This window comes from Notothenia rossii (genome assembly GCF_949606895.1).
Source record: "Notothenia rossii genome assembly, chromosome: 2".
NCBI lineage: Eukaryota > Metazoa > Chordata > Actinopteri > Perciformes > Nototheniidae > Notothenia > Notothenia rossii.
In genome coordinates, this window is record NC_136904.1 from 69,980,986 (window position 1) to 70,003,338 (window position 22,353).

Consider the following 22,353-nt stretch of genomic DNA (forward strand, 5'->3'; position numbering starts at 1 on the left):
CTCTCAAAGTTCTTGTGTTCTTTCCTTATAGTCCAGTTGTGTGTTCCAGTAGTATAGCCTAGTAGACACCAGTGTTTGCTCTCTCTCATCAACTTCCCCCTGAAAAACACAAAGCAAGCAGGCTGAGAAACCAAACTAAGTGATACAGCACCTACACAGCACAATACATTTCAATACAAGTATGGTTGTGGAGATGGATTTTTTATAGTGAGCTTACCTATGTACTGTATGTTCATCAGTGTGAACTGTGGGCCTGCATCTGGCTGGTGAGAAGTTCAATGTCAGGTTCCATTCTAGTCACAGCCAGTCTCAAACACTGATGCAGATGTTCATCTGTCAATCTTGATCTCCTCTGAGTTTTCAGGTGTTTCATGCGTGAAAAGGTTTGCTCGCAGATATACGTGCTGCCAAAAACTGTGGACATCTTCATTGCGTGTTTTTTTATGTTAGGGTACGTGTCTTGAGGGAGGGCGGCATAGAAGTCAATGAGACTGGTGGGCTTGAATGAGTCTTTCAGAACATTACAGCTCTGTAACTCGGCCAGCTCAAACTGATAAGAAGGCTGGGCTTCATCGATGTCGGCAACAAAGGGGTTCTGGAAAAGACGGATTTCTTTTGCATGAACATGTAGTTCACGGAATCGCACACCGAACTCCGCCTTCAGCATTTCCAGTGCTTCCACACACTTTTCAGCTGGGAACGGGACCGCTGGTTTCTCTGCAGAAAGCTTTTGGGTAGCAGGGAGATGGGTGAAGTTGTGCTTTTTCACTTGCTCCAAAAGCAGCGCTTGTTTCACCTCAAATGCTTTTATGTGGGAATACATGTCGCAAATGAGTTTCCCCTGGCCTTGTAGCTGCAAGTTAAGGCCGTTCAGCAGTTCTGTCACGTCTGTAAAAAATGCGAGGTGCCATTTCCATTCTGGGTCGATCAGCTCTGGGACCGTTTTGCCTTTTGAATGAAGAAATGCGTTAATTTCAGGTAGCAGCTCGTAAAAACGCCTCAAAACTCTGCCGCGGCTCAGCCATCGGATCTCTGTGTAGTATAATACATCTCCGTGCACAGACTCCAGGTCAGACAGGAATTGTTGGAACTGCCTGTGTTTAAGTCCATTTGCTCTGATGAAGTTTATGCATGATACCACCACCTTCATGACAGAATCCCACTTCAACACTTTGCAGCACAGTGCTTGCTGGTGAATTAGGCAGTGCACTTGTAGCGGGGCGGTGAGACCCCGCTCTTCCATCTCCCGGTTCATGCGTCCTATCAGACCCCGAGTCGCGCCCACCATACTCGGAGCCCCGTCAGTCGTGATGCTGGCAAGCTTTGCCCAGTCCAGATCCAACTCTTCGATGGTTTGACATACTTTGCCGAAAATATCCTCCCCCGTCGTAGTGCCTTTCAGACTTTGGAGGGCTGCCAGCTCCTCGCACATGTCAAAATGTGCGCTAACTCCACGAATAAAAATAAGAAGCTGCGCTGTGTCTTGCACGTCCGTGCTCTCATCAAGTGCTAATGAAAAAAAGTCAAATTCTTTTGTCTTCTGCTGCAGCTGGGCATATACATTACCCCCAATTTCTTCAACGCGTCTGGTGATTGTACTCGAAGACAGACTCACGGCATTAAAAACATCTTTCTTCTCGGGACACACCTCCTCCACGACAATATTCAGACATTTCTTGACAAACTCTCCCTCAGTGAAAGGTTTACCGCAGCTTGCTATCAGTTGAGCAACACGGAGGCTGGCACGAACAGATGAATGGTTCAGCTGAGTTTGGCGTACAAATGTAGTCTGCTGAGCTAACAGTCCACTTTTTAGCTTTGCTAGTTTGTCTGCTCGCATTTGGCCTCGCAAGCTATCATACTTGTCTTTGTGATGGGATTCATAATGTCGGCGCAGATTGTATTCTTTGAATACCGCCACGGCCTCTTGACAGATGAGACAAACAGCCTTTTCTTTGCATTGAACAAAAAAATAATCGTGTGTCCACTGCAGGTTAAATACCCTGCATTCTGAATCAATTTTTCTCTTACCTAACCTTTTTGCCATTATTCCGTTCTGGGGGGGGGGGGGGGTAGGTTCACGTTTTATGATTAGGGCAAAGACAGTGAGGTCGTTAGCAACATTTTTTTAGCGTCATAATTCAATTCAAATGAGCTTTATTGACATGAGGAAACATTTCAGGGATTCAGTCGGGGAGGCTCACTTCACCCAGTTCTATGCGTGCATTGGTCTCGATCGCGTGGCCCGACTGAAAAAATAATAATGCGGGGGGGGGGGGGGGGGGGGGGGGGAGGGGGGGAGGTAATGCGTCTCTGATATTGGAAATTGTTCAAGGGGCCGGGTCAAATGTGGAGGCGGGCCGTATCCGGCCCGCGGGCCGTAGTTTGGGGACCACTGCTGTAAATGAACAAAAAGCTGAAGAGCTACAGTAAGTCGGTAGTATACGTACTATTAAATCTACAATCATTAATCAAAAGTGTTCTAAATTATGCTATATTAACCAATAAAAACACACATTGAAGCATGCTGACACTGTTGAATGTGTGTGGACTTTGACACCATAAATTATCCTCAGCCCACAACACAGTTTCCATTTTATTCTACCTTTAACTGACTTTTGGACCCCATAACATGATTACATAAGACAACAACATCTGGTTTAGTTTCCATACTGATAACTGCCTGGACTACACACAGTAATCACGATAACACCTACTGACTCCCTTTTTCCCCGTTTCTGGTCAAAATGAAAAATTACCATAGGATGACGTGTTTATACCAAAGGTCATTAAACATAATATTCTGTTTTCAAGCCCTGGCGTAATGTGCTTTGTTTCTGGCAACACGCCACAGTTTTTGGATTAGGGAGCTAAACTGATGGAAAACTGCCATGTTTAGTTCATGGGCTGATTAAAAGTGTTTTGTATGAGAGGGAGTTTAGGGCGGCTGATGATGGTTGTCTCGCTCCGTGTCAAAGCACCGCCTGCAGCTGCCAAAACCGAGGCACTCATCCACTCCAATGCTGCGTGGAGGACTTATCAAGTGGCCAACAGTGTGAGGAAAAGTACACAGATATTGCTGCTACTGTTTGTGTGTATCCTTTTATTTATTTGATCTTGTTTTCCCTATGACTAATATTTTTGAATTAATAACTTTAACTGTTTTTCTCTTTAAAGATGAAGTTTGATTTAAACACCCACAGACCGCAGCCAAAAAAATCAGTTTTTAATCATAGTTGCCTGCCTACAATGTAAAATTGAAAGGATCATTTTCAGTTATTTTATTGTATTCCGGGTTTCTACTTAAACATGTGTTATATGTTTAACTGTTTAAAAAATAGATTATTTTTTTAATAGTCAGAGTCTAAATATACGTGTATTCACCTTTTGCCTGAAATGCTCAGTTTAGCACCGGTCTCTTTAAGGCTATCAAAAAAGTTCCTTCTGCTATGATTGGCTTACAATGGAAATTATCAAGTTGTTGACTTAGGGGAGCCAAATCCATTTGGCTTGTTGAATCACCTGATTTCGGACGTAGGCATCCTATAAAAAAATGTACTGGGTGATCTTATTTCACAGATTGTGGGTTGGTACTCACTTCAGATACCCAAATTAATGAACTAGCACTGACAAAGTGTTCATGGTATGCCCACTTTAAGATGCATTGGAAATAAGAATATTATTCAACAAGTCCTCCATGACTATGTCTTTTAACCTATGTTGCATGCAACGTACATGAAAACTCAAGGACGTCATGTACATAAATTAAATTAGGTAAGTAAACATAAGTCAGTGTTGATATTTAGTTTCACGCTGGTTTCCTGTGGGAAAGTCCTGTGTTTGTTTGACGCATCCATTCATGCACCCAATAACACGTCACCGGATTTTCTTCTTGGCTCACGTATTTCTATGTCCACTAGAGGGCGCCACTTTGTAATAAACATAAATACGGATCATAATGCTATGTATACATACAGCCTATGTTTTTATTTTGGAAAGAACTCAATATTATCCAGATTTGTCTTTCAACATTTCGTTCGAAAACCCTTTTCTCCAAAGTTCAACAACACCATTTTCTTTGATTCATGGTCGTGTCACATCCCTGCTGTGCACTGTAGGTGCCTACACAGGCAGTTTAACTGTCAACTATAGATTATGTTGAAGTGAGAGACACAGATACCTCTCAAACGAATTCTCTGTTCTCCTGTTCTGCCCTTAATCCAAATAGAGGCATAAATCCACTGCCTTTTGTTTAGTCTAAGTATCTAGTTCTACACCGGGGACCTAGAAGAGAGTAGAGAGTTTCTCAGGGGTCACATTCCTGCCGAAGGGGCCTGAATTCAGTCTCTCTCTTCCTAATTTTCTCTCTGTTTGGTCGGGATATTTCAAGTTTTAAAAGTAAATGGATCTTTACAACAGTTGAATATGACGAATATTGATCACATTGATTGGAGGTTATGTTCTGATTTATTTTAACACCAATAGAGATGTGTGCTTTTCCTCCTCAAATATTTGAATTCCTCTGTGAAAACACGATATGTAATGAAAAAAACACCTGCAAACTTGTTTTTTGATCCCATCAGAGAAAGGTCCTTCAGCCAAGCCAGCAGCACTCAGCACTTCTGAGTCAACAAAGGGCACATCCGTTGGCACAAACAGCTGAGATTTATTTTTAACTGGATATTATGTGTAGCCAGACTTTCGGCCATAAAAAAGACTAGAAGGATGAGAGAGACATGAACAAAGGGCTGTGCGTCTGCATGTCTAATTTAGGCACAGTAATAACAATACACACTCGCAGCATGATACCACTTCACAGGAAGGGTAGAAAGACACTAAAACATTGTGAGAGGGAAGTTGAAGTGGTAAGGTATCAACAGAATTAACTGGAAGTGTAATTCATTTCATTGTACATTGCGGTGAGTGGAGAGCAAGATTACACAACCAGGTACTCATAAATTAACACAGCTACAGCCAGGAATCATCTGCATAATGCATAATAGCTCAAGCAAGGGGGCTGTCATGTGTAACCTGTAATAACTCTAACGTTCATGCATGCTATGCTCTCTCGCAGTGACTAAATTGGATCATACCAATGTGACCTACTGCTTTATTCTTGGTCTGTCTTTGTCTTTCCGCCAACTGAACGTTTAAATGTTCTCGCTTGACCTCGAACGCCCACCTGAATGAGGTCAAGTTTAAATGTTTTATCTGATTATACCAGTAATCCGTTCATATTGCACTAACAATTTCAAGTTTCTGAAAAGCCTTATTCTATTTGTTTTACAGTTGAGTGGCAAAACATGAGTTAACAGATGAAGAGATGAATATGGATGATCCAATTTAGGCCCCGGCCACACGAGGACGAAAACGGTCGTTTGCGTTACTGTTTAGTGTCATATAGACCGTTCGGCCACACGAGGACGACCAAATATGACAGTAAACAACTGCGGAAACGATAACGGGTCCCAAGGTGGATAGAACGGCATACACAACGCTCAGGAGGGTCCAACGGCTCCGTGTGTAGGGCCTATACCAGGGATGGACAACTTTGATGGCGGTGGGGGCCACATAATTGATGTACTGGCCACCAGGGGGCCGCAGATTCACTTGGAACACACACAAAAATTCCGTGTGTTGTATGTAATTATTAACAAATATACTAAGTCTGACATCTTCATTGACATTTTACAATCAAAGGGAACATCCCCAAAAAATGGGAACATCCTCTAATAAGCTCACTAAACAAATATCGGTTCACAGAAATGTTATTTCATTTTTACAAGTGGCATGTATGTAAAGAACAGGTTATTAAACAGTGGAATAAAACGATTTTAAACTATTGGAAAGCACGGAAAATGTCTGTGTATTGAGATTAACCATTAAGATGACATAAACATGAAGTCATGAACACTAACCCAGATATTAGTTGTCTAACTTGAACCTAAAACACTTGTAGCCTGTCTCTGCATTCCCCTTATTCCACAATAAGGGGAATGTCAACACAGACACCCGTCAGCCCGCACTCTGCTGTTCCTCAGCACCACTCCCCCTCCCTCCCGCTGAAATTATGAATGAAAAGCGTGGTAATCATAGATAACACGGCAGGGTCCGTGACAGTTTGTTTTCATCTGATTTCAAATAAACAAAGTCTTGGTTTTAAGAGTATTAAACTTGTTTCGCCAAATTCAGATGATAAATACAACTTTTAAGCTTGGAAAGGCATAATTACAAGTGGCAACTTAACGTCACAGCAGGCATAACAACAGCCGGTGTTTCTTGTGAGGGTTTCCCCGGGAAACAAACACAATACACACAAATGCGTCACAGATTATTTCGCGGTATTTGAAATCATGTACGCAGCTTGCGACGTAACTAGGAGTGTAGTGGACGGTATCAGTACTATAAGTAAAAAAAAAAATCTAATTTTTAATTTTTTTAATTTTTTTATTAATTACGTTGTTTATAACTTATTCTGAGGGCCACAAAAAGAGGAGGTGGGGGCCGCATGCGGCCCGCGGGCCGCCATTTGCCCATCCCTGGCCTATACGATCATTCTCTGATAATGATGACGCAATAGCCCCGCCTCTCCCCACCTCTGCTGCTCACCCACGCGTCAAAGTAAACTGCAAACTGAGTTCAGATTATTTATCTTTCTCTCGATATGGACATAAACGCAAGTGAAGTCTAATCTGACAGGACGGACACGCAGCTCGGCTCACCTGCAGCTCCTCCCGCTGTGATGCAGCGGTGAACGGAGTAAAACACACACTTCAAGTTGGATCATCACCCTTAGCTACTTTAATTACCTCTCAAACTACCTAAACTAGTTATAAATATGTTTATTTTTACTGTCGGCCCGGTCACTCATTACTGGATCAGCTGCTGCTTGAGACAGACACTGACGCTGTCCGAAGAGAGGGAGGAAAAAGAGAGGCTCCATGTATTATATTATTATATTATATAGATTTGTTATTCATTTGTTTTAAAGCTCAATAAATAACAAAGAAGACCTTTGACTGGCACTTTTATAATTGTGTCCGGAAGATTTAAACTTTAACACACGTTGACTGGCGAAAAACTCTGCCCGGTTCCCTCGGCCCCCCCCCGGAGAATAAACAGAAGGGCAACCATGACAACCATGCTTCTTCGCTGCTTTTTGGAGGAAGTTACAGCGCCACGTACAGGCTCCTGCATGTACTGCAGCTTCTCCAGCGGTTGGAGCTAAACGGAGCTGTCTCGTGTGGACAGACACTATCCGGTGAACATTGCATGTGGACGGAAGCTTTTTTGCGATTGCGTTTGCGTTAATCCTATGCGTTTAGCCGTATGCGTCCTCGTGTGGCCGGGGCCTTAGTCGCTTCTTCCCATTAACAGGAACATTTTTCCCATCTGTTTAGCTTTTCCATTGCTTTAATTGTCTAAACATTGCTGGCAAAAGCTTTAAAAAGCCAGAAATGACAGAACAAAGACTCTCACTTGTACCACTTTCTGTTACAATTATTGTGTTATGTCACGTTTTGTATGTCTTGTTTTGGGTGTTTTGCTATTCTCCCTGTCATGTTTTCCTCTTGGTATATTGTTTGGTCCTTTTCCCTGTGTTTTTCCTCCTGTCGTTAGTTTCCCTGGTGTGCCTAGTTGTCTCATTGTGTTCACCTGTGGCCCTTGTGTTTCTCCTCCCCTGCCCGGCTGTTTTTCGTCTGTTGATTACCCCTCCCTGTATTGAGTCTTGTCTCTTCCGGTGTTCAGTGTTGGTTCGTCTTTTGTTTGTGAATCAGTTCACCGGTGAGTGTTCTGGTTTTTTCCAAGTTATTTTCTTTTTATCCTTGAAATAAAGGTTAATCAGAGTTATCTGCATTTGGGTCCTGCTTCTTTCACTCAACCGTAACACTTTCAGCTGTAAGAGTGATATATGGTATTATCTAAAGAGTATGTATACGGCAGGTTTAACGCACATCTTATGGAAGGTCACATCATGAATTATGCTTACTAGAAGTAGAGAATAGGTGCTTTTATTACCAATGAAATCAAGTGCTATCACATGGTAGTAGACAAATATATATACAACCCATGATACATGAAACACCTACTGGAGGAACTCCCAGTGACATCATTATGTCAGTGACTCAACAGGTATACCTTGACAGAAAATCTGCCATTAGTTTCATGCAGTCAATCCAATGCAAAGCGGTCACAGCAGACAAAATACGCTTATTTTTAAAGTATAAGCGTGGAGATTTAACACCGGTCTTTTGCTTTGGGTTTGTGTCACTGTGCCTGTTGACACAGCTCAACTGGGAATCACTGTCAAAGGAAACATAATGAGGGAATTGTATATTGAATAGACGATTACTTCTAAAGATACCCTCTCGATTTGACTAACTCAGACTGCTGATGTTGCATTTTTGCACAAAAAGATGACCCCCCTCTGTCGCATTGACTGCTTATTATAAAGTGGAACTTTCAAGGCCAGTATGAGAAGACGAAAGATTACAGATAGCAATAACTGTTGAAATGTTAATAGGCTTCTTGTCATTGTTTTTAAAGCGGACTTAAAAGAGTGTGAACCTCTTAGATTTGCTCTGACAAATAGTGAAGCAAATTGCCATCCATAGCTTCTCAGTTCAGCTAGGTGCCTTCTCCTCTGCCAAAGCCCCTCTTACCTGTGGGGTTCCCCAAGGCTCTATTCTGGGCCCCATCCTTTTTTTACTTTACATACTGCCCCTAGGTTCAATTCTCACAAAACATAACATCCCCTTCCACTGCTACGCCGACGATGTACAGATCTATCTGCCATTTAATTCAAATGTCAACTCATTACTGCTATTGATGGACTGCTTAGCAGAGATCAAATCCTGGCTGAGCCAACATTTCCTCAACCTCAATGAGAGCAAGACTGAGGTTATCTTTTTTGGACCCCAACCTCCAGCCTCCCAGGTTGATATTCTGGGCTCCCTCAATAAAAACATCCACCCCTCTGTCACGAACCTTGGAGTGACCTTCAATAGTGCTTTTAAATTCGATAAGCAGGTCAGCAGCGTAGTCAAAACCTGCTTTTTTAAAATGCGACTATTGGCCAAGACCAAGTCGTTTTTATCTTTTAAAGACCTAGAAAGGGTAATTAACGCCTTTGTTACCTCAAGACTGGATTACTGCAACGCTCTGTACGTGGGTTTGGACCAGGCGTCAATTAAACGCCTGCAGCTAGTGTAGAACGCAGCTGCACGTGTACTCACTGGCCACAAAAAGCGTGACCACATCACCCCAATTCTGTCCTCACTGCACTGGCTTCCAATTCGGTTCCGAATTGATTTTAAACTCCTTTTATTTGTTTTTAAAGCACTAAATGGGCTGGCTCCGGCCTATATAGCTGAACTCCTCCATCGCTACACCCCAGCCAGAGCTTTAAGGTCTGCTGACCAGCTGCTGCTGGTAGTGCCCAAGACCAGGCTCAAAACCCGAGGGCACCGAGCCTTCGCAGCAGCTGGCCCTAGGCTCTGGAAAACTCTGCCCCTCCATGTGAGGTCGGCCCAGACCCTAGGAGTTTTTAAATCTACTCTTAAGACACACTTCTTCTCCCTGGCCTTCTAGTCAGAGCGGAGCACGACTCCTGACTTTTCCCTGTGTTTTTTATATATCTGTTGTAATTTATTTGTAGTAATGTGTTTTTATGTGATTGTAGTATTTATTGGAAATAAATCGCTTTTAAATGTGCTTTATAAATAAACTTTGATTTTATTTGATAGCATTATTTTCACAAATTTGATTGAATGTGGAAAATCAACGAGTAACTCTGGTTCTATTTTATAAATTACCCTAGTGTATCCCTTTTCCATGTTTCATCATGTAGTTTATCTTGCCCAACTTTCCATTGACTTTCCAAGCATCATCCCTTATTCTGTTTTAATAAAATGTTAGGCCTTTCAAGACATCAAGCTGTGACTCACAGCTACACATTTGTCAAGGGTAAGATATTTTTGATTTTCTTGGACGGTTGGTCTAAAGTCTTGAACTGAACCTTTGTTTGAGAGCACTACACTTTTGAGCAGATGGTATGTTGATCCTGATAATTAACTTCCAGCCCAGTCCAGCGTTTGACAACTGATTGTAGGAGACAGTTCCAATGTTCTGTGAGTCCAAGGCTCAAGTCTGTGTCCAAGTAAACAGTTGTTTTGGGTGTGCATGAAAGGGTCCCAACATCGTCAGATGGTGATGATAAAGAATAGGCACCAAGTGAAGTTAGCCAAAAGAGTTTCATGGTTACATAAATAAAAAATAAAAATGTATTTAATTATATTTGTATGTATATAACTGTAAGCGAATATGGTTACCTTTTTTGACATCAGCTGCATATAATTTATCCATCCTGTGATTGGCAAAGTTTAAATGCAATCTATACAATTCAGCCTTATTTATATGAAAAACTTTCACTAAGCCAGTTAAACCTGCTTCAAAAAGCTACCCTCCACAAATGAAAAGTGTTGAAAACGGATGATCCTGTTTAGTCAATTTTAACCTGGATTTACAAAATAATTGAAGAACTGGAATTTAAACAGCAAAACCTGATTTAGTTTAAACGCTGCCTTAGTTTCAGGGGACTGGAATATATTGTGAAAGAAAAAGTGATTGTGAAGTGACATCACCTGCAACAAAAGCACTAATCTTTGGCTTTTAAGTGTGTGCGTATATGAATTGTGTGCTTGTATAATGCCCTTAGGATATGCCCAACAGTGCTCTTTATGGCTGCCTTTGGTTGATGACATTTATGATGTGTATGCTTGCACTTAGCCATTCTATTGTGAGCTCATGAATATTTTATTCCCATGTGGTCACAGTGTGTAACAGTTTACGGCTGTGTCAGAATGCTGGCACTTTTAAAGGTGCATTAGTTTATGTTGACATTTTATGATCAGTTTAAACATTTATTGGTATACAACTAACACATTTGTGTCTTAATGTTTATGGGTCGATGGATAAAGAATGGCAGTACTGTTTCTAAGACTATAGAGCTTGATTTGGATCCCACATGCTTAATAATTAATAAAGTTAAATGGTACAATAATGCACTTGAGTTAAAGCGTTGAAGCTACCATTCCTTGGCATTTGGTAATACAGTAAAGGACAACATACTGCTGTCTGAGGCAGAGGGAAAATATAAATGTTACGTTACATTTGCCCTTTCTATGTTCTATATGGTTTTATAAATGTATTCAGGCTTGTTCTCATACATTATTTATAGTTATACCTACATCAATTAATACACTGTAATTCATATATTTTCAACAAAATCAATGATTATGTAATCCACCTAATTTTTAATCCAGAAACATGACAAACTGGATGTATTTGTTTGTCACATAAAGTTGGTACCTAAACATACAATATGTAGATACTGTATGTAGACTACAGAATATTGTTTGCTCAGGTTGATACTAATGGATTAAGTTAAAGAAGTCCCATGACCAAAATCGTTAACCCAAACATACTGTATACTATAAAGTTAAATCACACAACATATCAAAAATATGGCTTAAAGCTTAAAAGAATAAAACGTCAACTTCATGACCAAGGAAGATACATAGCCAGGTAAACAATGACACTAAAATAAAACAAATCCTTGGCTCTAATATATTACAGATTTTTGTTAATTAAACTCAATGAAATGTACAGTGTAAAACCAGATATTTTTTAGGCACATTAATGGGAAAATGTCATGGCTGTATTATACTAAGTAATGCTATTACCGTAGTTAATTCCACCCAATTCACAATCCTTGTAAAGTGGGTTGAATTTGTAAAAGCGTTGTTGCCTCAATCGTACTGTTGTTTCCTGTAAAGCAACCAAAGTGTAATTTGAAAAGACTATATGGATGTCATGAGCAAAATTGACACTTGTTGCTGGTCATTCTAAATATGTGTTAGCAAGGTATAACACAAGCTGGTATGAGGATAAATTCATGTCATTTATACAACCACCAAGACAACCAACTTATATACAGATGCTTATAGGCATACACAAACACATCTCATCAACTGCACTCTGTGGGTTTTGCTCAAAGGCACGGCAACACTATGGGTGAGCATGTCGGATTCAGTTAGCGCTACGCATGCATGTGTTCACACATAGGGTATGTCTGAGACGTTTAATGTACAGTATTCCTTTGTGTTTGTGAGTTATGTGAGGCTGTGCCATGTCTACCGACATATGATAATGCATATGCGCGTGTGTGTGTGTGTGTGTGTGTGTGTGTGTGTGTGTGTGTGTGTGTGTGTGTGTGTGTGTGTGTGTGTGTGTGTATGTGTGTGTGTGTGTGTGTGTAATTGCTAATAGCGAGCAATCCCACTATGGCCAGGGCATACATTCACACATGCATTCACACCAGTCACACAGACAATACACTTGCACACATGTTTCACTAACAAGCAGTGCATCCCTGATGCTCATTAGCTGCTAAGGCGTGACAGTTACATCTGGGATACTGCTTTGTAAGTCACACACACACACACACACACACACACACACACACACACACACACACACACACACACACACACACACACACACACACACACACACACACACACACACACACACACACACACACACACATGTATATGACACAAAATGCAGAAGGAAACTGACACACAAATCCATATGCGCAAACACCAGACGTGACCAACTATAAAACTGGTTAATGGGGAGCAAAATGGAGGCAGAGGAGAGCCTTGACAACAATAGAGAATAGCTGCTGGGCTACTCACCTATTTATTGCTAATTAGGAATATGAAAGTGCGGGAGATAAAAAGCATGAAAGACAGATGGAAAAAGGAACCTGCTGGGGGAAATAAACGTCCCTTTGATGACATTAATGGATGTTTATTTAGTTAAAGCCCCTATGTCTGCAAGATCAGTTTGAGAAAGAGATGTGGATGGAAGAGGATGAGTGCTTATTGTCTTCATTTCCATATAAGGTTAATTGTGTACAGGGTGTGCAGCCAGAGCAGTAAAAAGCCTGTGAAGATGATGCGCCTCAGTTACCTGAGGGCAAACTGATATACGAGGCAGGACCATCGCAGACATATGAGCCGTAAAATCAGGTGATCAGTGTGGAGCGCTACTCTTAGCACTGTGTGGAGATGAAATGCCTCTCGTGTTATCAAATGGGATGTGGGGTTCTATAGGACTCTTGCTCAGATTTCTGTCTTTGTCACAGAATAAAAAAAATTGCAGTGAATAGGAAATATTTTTGCAATAGCTGGATGGTGTACCGATTAAAGGTGGGATAGGTAATTTTGGAGAAACCAGCTCGAGTGCGCTAGAATTTGAAAATACACAGCAGGAAAAAATCTACCACTTCCTTACAGAGCCCCTCCTCCAACACACACGAACGCGCACATGTGGGCACGAGATAAGTTTGTGCACAGATGGAAGGCTGACAGGCAGGTAGGCCATTCAGTTATTTTAGCCGGGCCGGCTCAGATGATTGGTCGTGCTTTTTACAGTACTACGGCTTCCACAGATGACATTTTTTAATGGATTTTTTGTCAAAGCACTTACGATATTCATTGCTATCGGGATGTTAAGAGCATTCCATGGAACATAACAAAAAGTGTATCTCGAGCCGGTTTCTCAAACTTACCTACCCCACCTTTAAATGCACGACAAGGCCAAATGACTTACACTGAGTCTCATGCAAGATTTGATCTAAGAATAAATGTTCTTTTAATTTGTATTTTATATATCCACAATTTTGTCTTATTTGAATAGTGCTCATTAATTTCTGTGATACACCAATGTCTCCTTATTTGTGTCCCTCTTTTAGGTTTGAGAACACTTGAACGATAGCACTAAGATAAGAACACAATATCTTGTTTTCACAGAAAATATGAATTGGCTACACGCCTCTTATGTCAGGATGATCAAGCCGGATTCAACATTAGGCACACCTTGGTGAGAGCTGATTTATTCAAACTCCTAACATAAAGTTGATAGAAAATACACAATACATTTAAGTCAATGATGCTGCATGAGGCCTAATTACACACAACCCCTTATATTTTAGCCATACTAGATTTTGTGTTCTTGGCAGAGCTTTGTGTTTACATCCACCAGATTATAAGCAATTACTCATTAAACATTCTAATTCAAATGTCAATTTACAAATCCAGTGTACTTTGGTTCTATATGGGATTTTTTCTCAATTCGATACTAATTCCCCTCAAGTTAATTGAAGCTACACATCACAAGCGACGGAGAGAGGATCACTCAATAAGGCTAATGAAAGACAATTATCAGCGCTTCAGTGTGTCATTCTGCTGTAGTGGTAATGTGTTCACTCAAATAAATACAAAATATATTAAAATAAACATTAAAGGCAGGGTAGGTAATTTTGGAGAAACCAGCTCGAGTGCGCTAGAATTTGAAAATACACAGCCGGAAAAAATCTGCCACTTCTTAACAGAGCCCCTCCTCCAACACGCACGAACGCGCACGAACGCGCACGAACGCGCACGAACGCGCACGAACGCGCACGAACGCGCACGAACGCGCACATGACCAATGAACTTTATCTGCGTTCGCCATTTCGCCAGTTCCTCAAATTACTGACTACATTTGCACGCATCCCTGTGACCAGCTCTCATAGTATGCCTCTCGTCCAATGAAACTACTTGGTCTATGACGCGTTGAACCCAATGTGAGCAAATTATGAACGCTGCGACGCAGCACCTGAGATTACTTACAAAAAGTTGTTCACGTTCTCAATTTTTTACGTTAAACGTTATATTCATTCGGTACACTTCGGTACACTTCGGTACACTTCGGTACACACGAACACTAACCCTAACCGAACCGAAGGGCCCGTACTGAATAATTTCGGTATGTATACGTATACCGTTACACCCCTACTGGCAGTATGGATGAATTAAAAGCTTGCTGTTGGAATAATATCTATCTCTGACTAATGTTATCCACTGGGTTCCCAGCAGGTTACGTGATTCAAACTCCTGACCCTTCAGCCACATGCAGTCCAGCAAAGTGAGCCTCCTGCTGTCCTATACTGTAGCAGAAGCCACAAACTGCTCCAGCTGAGCAGTTCAGTGGACAGCAGCACCCAACTGTGATTGTAAGAAACATCTCTCTACATGTGTCTATGTCTCAGCCCTTCTCCTTCAGGTCATTACTATAAATACCATTGTGTATTCATTTGATCAGTGTGGTAAGGTAAATGTGAGGAGAAATCCTGTGAAGGCTGTTTGGTGGTTGTACATGACTGAGTGTCACAAGCTCTTGATGTTGTGGGCCAGTTTGACGTGTGGTCATGTTATTTCCATGAAGCACGGGAAGAAAAGTTATTCAAAAGAGAAAATTCCAGCCTGATGCACTGGTCGAGTTAACCGCAGTGACAGGCTCTCTATGTCACTGTTACGTAAGGTTAAATGTGATGTATGAGAGCAGCGGCCCAGATACATTGGCTGTGAAATCTGCTCTGTGGTGATGAACACAGAGAAAATACAAATGAACAGTATGTGTTTTTTTGCTTTAAATTATTTATTTGTTATTCAAAAAACTTGTCAAATTTGAATTGGTGCCGCATGACAGTACATTATAACCAGTTAACTGGTTTTTAATGTGGTTGAGTCAGTGCCAATACAAGAAGTGGCGTGCAATTTTACAATTTAAATCAAATACATTAGATCAGGGGTTTTCAAAGTGTGGGAAGGTGAGCCTCCCCTCATAACATAAGAACAGCCGCGCCCCCCCTCCCAATTATTATTGCTATTATTATTATTATTATTATTATTATTATTATTATTATTATTATTATTATTATTATTATTATTATTATTATTATTGTTGCTATAATGCAGGGGTATTCAATTGCATTTCAAAGAGGTCCAGTAAAATAACATGTAATTACATTTTTCGCTGTCTACCTTTCTCTTTTTTGAGCACGCCATTTGAAATGACTCCGACTGTTTCTCTCTTCTTGTCTCGTCTCTGTGTGTGTTTGAATCTATCGTGCACTCACTGACTGCACCGATTTGATTGGCTGAGTAGCGTCACCTCCTTAAAACATTAAACAATAACTTTTGAAAACATTTTTATCTTTATGTTTTTTATTTATTTACATTTTCAACATCGTGGATAAATCCTTATATGCTCGCAGCAACACACTGAACGTCAACTTTGCCTCCTTATTACACTCACCCCTACTTTAGTGGGAACAATGAGTCTGCGTCTTTGATGCGCACAGGCGGATGATGCAGGGATGCAATGTAGACAGGAATGAACGCAGATCATCCTCTGGCTGCAGCCTTGACCAGTTTGCTTTTGATCGAAGCTAATGCGGAAAACCCGCACTCACACAGGTAGGCGGAGGTGAAGGGAATGAGCACTTTTACAGCCTTTTTGGCAAGGTGGGGGAACTCTGTCTCCACAGACAGCCAAAAGTGTGCAAGTGACACTTTACTCGTCTTTTTCTCATTATGTTTTTCTCACGCTGCGCCTCCCCTGAAGCTCTCTGGCGCCCCCTCTGGGAGGCGCGCCCCACACTTTGAAAACCGCTGCATTAGATCATACGAAATGTTACCATAATGATGATGATGATTTCTTTAAACCACATTTATAGAAATGCTTTATTTAACCAAATGTTGAACATTTTAATGAAAAATAATGACGGATCAAACAGTCGAAGGACCTCCTCAGCTGTATGAAGCTTTTTAGCATCATTCAGTTCATCGTTTAGGTTTACTTGATCCCAATTTTTCTATTTTTGTTACTCTCAATGCTCTCTGTATTATTTCCAGACTCAGTAATCAGTAAAGTCCTCTGATATCCACTGCACACTCCCTACACAGCAACTAGAGTGCAAAAAGAGCTTAAATTGAGTGAATATTGAACTTGGATTCATCAGGTGGACAGACACTCAACACCGAATGAATGCTAATGTTGCTCTATGTCTGCTCAGTGAGTAATAGGCAACCGTTGAATGATAATGTTATGTCCCATCATTGAAGAAGTCATTGAAAAATCAATGAAAACTTCTTTAACCATGACAGCATTATTTCCCTGACCATGTATTTCAGTTGCTTGACCTTAACCTTTACCAATCAAGGATTTTAGGGTAATTTATTGTAATGATGCAACACAGGGTTGCACAATGAAGTGCAGTTGAAGCTTAGTCCATTTTGCTGTACAAAGAGAACAAAACAGAATATAACAAAACAAACGTAGTGTTGGTGCATTCCTGGATGCATTACATTTTAAACATTGTATTTTGACCAAACAAATACTGACAGTAATATTTTCTAACATAGAAGATTTAAAGGGAACCTATTTTGATCATTTTCGAGTTCATATTTGAATGTTGTGCCTCTACTGGGACATGTCTCCATGCTTTAATTTTCAAAAAGCTCTTTATTGTACTCATACTGCCTGTGCTGCAGCACCTCTTTTCACCCTCTGTCTGAAACCAGAGCCCAGTCTGCTCTGATTGGTTAGTTGATCGGCTCTGTCGGGATTTGTCAACTGCTGCGCTAGCCAATCGATGCACAAGTGTTACACAGTAATGTCACTATGTTACGGAGGTAAACAAAGGGTCAAATGGAGGCGTAAATGGAGGGAAACTCCCACACACTCTTTGGGAACTTTGGGATATTAGCCTTTGCAGACCATTTACATACACTTAAACATAACACACTACAGGAAAGGGAACACCCCCAAAAAGCATAATAGGGCCCCTTTATTCTTAACCTTTACCATTCATGAATTGAAGGATAACTTATTGTCATGATGCAACAAAGGGTTGCACAATGAAGTGCATTTGTAGCGTTAGTTACACACAAGAGAAAAGTACAAAACAGAAGAAAACAGTAGTAGTAGAAGTGCATTCCTGAAATAACTGCTGTAGTTGCTATGATTGGATATTGACGAATGCTGAAATAAATGTAGGTATTAAACATGTAAAAGAACTGCCCAGCATTACCAATGATCTACATGAGTTCTTCACAGTTTCCTTAAGCAAGGAGAACGCCATTCAATCACTCCTTTCACCCTAGAAACTCCTCTATCTCCTCTGTCCTCACAACTGCTGAGAGACACAAAGCTGTGTCCACAGCTCACAAACTATGGCCGTTGGGCTCACTAATCCTCTTAAGAAAGTATGAATTAGGGTCTTTGAAGCAAATTTAGAATTGATTGTTCCATCTGTGAGAATATATTGATTGAAATGCAGTATATGCTGCTTTTGCTTCAGCATATTTCAGAAACACTGTAAACTGAAAACCTTCAGAGTATTGACCTTGGGTCATTGCTTGCAGAACACATCTTGATTTGACATGAAACAATGTGTTTATTTTGTCACTAAGGTATTTCTATTTACCTCCCCAATAAAGAACTCTCGCTATAGGGCAGCAGGGAGACAGAGCGGATGAGATAGAGCCTTCCTAAAGAAATGAAAAACAGCTCCATCAAATAGAGGGCATGGCTACTTTGCATGGCTTTCTTCTCCTCCTTTCATCCCTCGTTCACCATCTATCTAATTAGCCAAAGTCAAGTGGGCGGGTCCGTCACGCAGGATGCATGCAAACACATATGGGAACACACACCATTCAAAACAGACATATATCAGCTCTACTAGAACTTTCACCATCCAGCCCCACCTACCTCATCTATCTCTCTCCCCCACGCCCCCCCCCCCCCCTCCTTCCTCTGTGTCTCTCTACTGATTTATGGAGATTCTTAAAAACGTCCCCTTGAGTCCTTCACAACAGAAATAAGTGTTTCTCTGCTCAAGCGTAAAAAAGAGAGAGAAAGAGCCCAGTGCTTTTATCAAATCTATGCATCTTCTATTCTCTAGACAGATGAGAGCTTAACTGGGGCAAAGAGAACCCGCAGAAATGAGCGTTAGCATCTCTGGTGGCAGCGTCCAGATATGTCTCCTCCTCCTCCTCCTCCTCCTCCTCCTCCTCCTCCTCTTCCTGCTTTCTTGTTTTAACATTGTTGCCTTTAAAAAAATCCCCGCCTGATAGCGCTGCAGGATGTCAGCCAACCAGCTACAGCATCTCCCTGTTATTATTCCAAACACTGATGCAACTGCGCTTATCCGTCAAAGAAATATGTATAATTTCATCATTCGGAAGCCTGTATCTTGTCTCCTGTCCTTAACTTTTCAAGGAGGAAAGAATATTGGAAATATGAGGACTTGTGTTAAAAGATATGCTGCAATCTTGATCCAGAATAACTTGTCATAGGCCATGAAGCGAGCCCTTTATAGGGTGACTTCATTGTAATAAAATGGAGAAAATCACACTACTTTTTTGCACAAAAATGCATTATTTATAAAACTATTATTATTGTTTGTACAACAAGCGCCTTTGTTGCATTGAAAGGGCTGAAAGGGGGAGACAGAGGGGATGACACGTGGCCGGATTCAAACCCCTGGGCCAAGCCCCAGTGAACTCCTGAAGCTCAAACTACTCATATTTTATTTTGGAAAATGAAAACATTACTCCTTTTTATGTTTTGTTGGTATGATTTATCTTTCTTGGTTTGTTTTGATTTAGTCATATCATTTTATGAGATTTATTTTAGTTGTTTATGAGCCCTTGCATGTCTATTGCTTATATTGTTGCCACAACTTGCCAAATTATATTCAACTTTAATCAGCATTGATTTTAGCTACAGCAAACAGTTAATTGCAGGGAAAAAGCTCAAAATAATCCACTGCACACTACCTGACCGGCGGCAGGCTGACCCAGCTGCCCAGCTTGTAAACACACCTCAGCATTTAGCAGTACCTGATATTTCCCTCAGGAGTTAGTGGAGACCAGAGCTAAATGGAGAATGAATAATGGACTTAAAAACATTCAAGATGAATGATAATGCTGTTCTGTGACTGCTCGAAGTGTAAACACCATTATCAACTTTATAAGACGATCATATGTCATTGTTGTGTTTACAGCCAAGACCCCAGGAAGAGCTCCGACTTTTGAAGCAAATGTGTGTAGTGGCCAAACAGGGTTACTAAACCCAGGGCCGGTTTTTGGCATAGGCGGCATAGGCGGTCGCCGAGGGCGCCAGATCTGGGGGGGCGCTGAGCTGGTAGCTCTGGGAGGGAAAAAAAGTTTTGACCGTTGGTGCTCATCCTAATTTTTGGCCTAGATGTAACAACATTCATAATTAAGTAAATGTAACACCCTTTTCACCCCGGTTACACGTTTCATTTGCCCTGTATGATGGGCGCTGGAAGTGATGAAAGTGGGGGATGTTGGCTTATCAGGCGGCCGCAGCTCACAGCCAAAGTGTGAGTGAACGTGGGAGCGAGCAAGGGACATAGGGAGAGAGAGCACCGGCGCTGTTGTTCTTAGCATCTGGTGCTAGCTGCGTTAACGGACATAAGAAGAAGATGTTTCTACAACAAGGGGAGGAGAGCTCTCCTGTCAGACAAAGGCTCAGTGAGGTAAAGGAGTATTTGGATAATTAACTTTAGTCTAAGTTATCTCAGTGGGTCTCAATCGTTTTGATCACAATGTATGTAAACAAATATTTTCAAGGCACTCCTTTATAATTATTGGGATAAACAGGTTTGATATCATTTCAATATATATACTATAGGACAGTAAATTAAAAATATCGTTTAAAAACTTTGGGGGGGGGGTGCCAGCTAATAATCTCGCCTAGGGCATCAAATTGGCTAGAACTGGCCCTGACTATACCTACGTTCAAGTCTGTGACATCATTTGGGCCCAAGAATACTTTTTCCCAGAGGTGGGTGTAAGTCCTACATGTGCAAGTCACGAGTAAGTCTCAAGTCTTAACCTACAAGATTCTCATGTTATGTCACATTTAGGGGTTTCACTAACTAATCGACTAGTCGACTAGTCGACTACCTTTACCACTAGTCGGCGCTGTAGGCCTTAGTCGACTAGTCGTGAAAAAAATGGAGGTAAACAAGGTGCTGCAAAATGCTCCAAAACACGTCCGACATTCTTATGTATGGCAGTACTTCAACGAAGATGTAACCAACTCCACAGTGAAGTGTCAGTTGTGTACAGCTGTACTGAAGTACAATACAAATGCATCTGCTATGCGCAACCATCTGAAGATGAGACACCCGCTGCCGACAGCTAGCACTAGCAGTAATGCTAGCACCAGTGAGCAACGGACCGGCGTCAGCACTGAACAGAGGCAAACGAACAGCAAGAAAACACGGGTCAACAGTGATGCGGATGATGAGCTACGGGATTACTGCCAGCGGACACCGCGTATCCCCACAATGGATAATCCACTGGAGTGGTGGGCAGAAAACGTGCACCACTTACCCCGCTTTCGAGGAGCTACCTGGCTATTCCAGGACCCCGAGTGAGAGGGTTTTTTCCCTGGCAGGCAACACTGTCACCCGAAAGTGGTCAAGCCTCCTTCCCTCACATGTCGATGCGTTGGTGTTCAAACCAAACCAAAAATATGGAAAGGTGGACGTTATCGTGGAGGACAGCGAATAAAGTGTTGCGCACTGGATTTACGTGGCATTTATGTAAACAAGAGTTTTTTGCTGTCGATTTTCGTGAGTCCAGTTACTGTTTGTTATTTACTCAGCCATGTAACACAAATTAAAATGCAGTGTTTAATGTTACTGTATGAGTTCCAATATAAAATACAATTGTACACCTCTCTTTGTGTGTCTTTATTATGACGTAACGACTAGTCGACTAGTCGACTACTATTTTGAAAAATGTGTCGACTTGTAAATATTGGTAGTTGTGAAACCCCTAGTCACGTTTGTAGTTTTGTATGTCTGGTTATGGGTGTTTTCCTCCTTCTTCTTGTGTTTTTCCCCTGTCGTTAGTTTCCCTGGTTGTGTTCAGCTGTCGCCCTTGTGTTTCTCCTCCCCTGCCCGGCTGTTTCTCGTCTTGTGATTACCCCTCCCTGTATTTAGTCTTGTCCCTTCATGTTTTCAGTGTTGGTTCGTCTTTTGCTTGTGACTGAGTTCACCGGTGAGTGTTCTGTTTTGTCCAAGTTATTATTTTATCCTTGAAATACAGGCAATATCAATGTAATTTGCATTTGGGTCCTGCTTGCTTCACCCACAGTAACTGTACGAACCAACCAAATATGGGCCCAGCAGATCCTTTTGAGCAGGAATTGTTGGATTTTATATTTTCTTTGGCTGCCTGCTCTGATCGATGGATCGGAGCGTCCGGGGTTCAGCAGCGAGAGGCTGCTCTGGCAGAGGCGCGCCAGATAACTATGGAGAAACAAGGCTTGGTGAGATTCTTACCTGGCTGGATTTTGGAGTTCCTCTCGGTGTGTTATCCCCTGTCTGCTAGCCTCAGGCATGCTAGCTCTCTGCAT

General features: G+C 41.5%; 2 protein-coding genes across 3 annotated transcripts in view; both read right to left on the reverse strand.

Moving 5' to 3' along the window:
• Positions 1-22,353, reverse strand: part of ramp1 (receptor activity modifying protein 1) — an 84,969-nt gene that overhangs the window by 51,585 nt on the left and 11,031 nt on the right. The gene's annotated exons all lie outside the window — the stretch shown is intronic.
• Positions 53-2,318, reverse strand: LOC307030397 (general transcription factor II-I repeat domain-containing protein 2-like). The gene is made up of 2 exons (XM_079666771.1): positions 218-2,318; positions 53-99 (listed from the first exon to the last, which is right to left on the reverse strand). The coding sequence occupies exon 1, from the start codon at positions 2,045-2,047 to the stop codon at positions 236-238; it is 1,812 nt and encodes a 603-aa protein (XP_079522897.1). The 5' UTR covers positions 2,048-2,318; the 3' UTR covers positions 53-99; positions 218-235.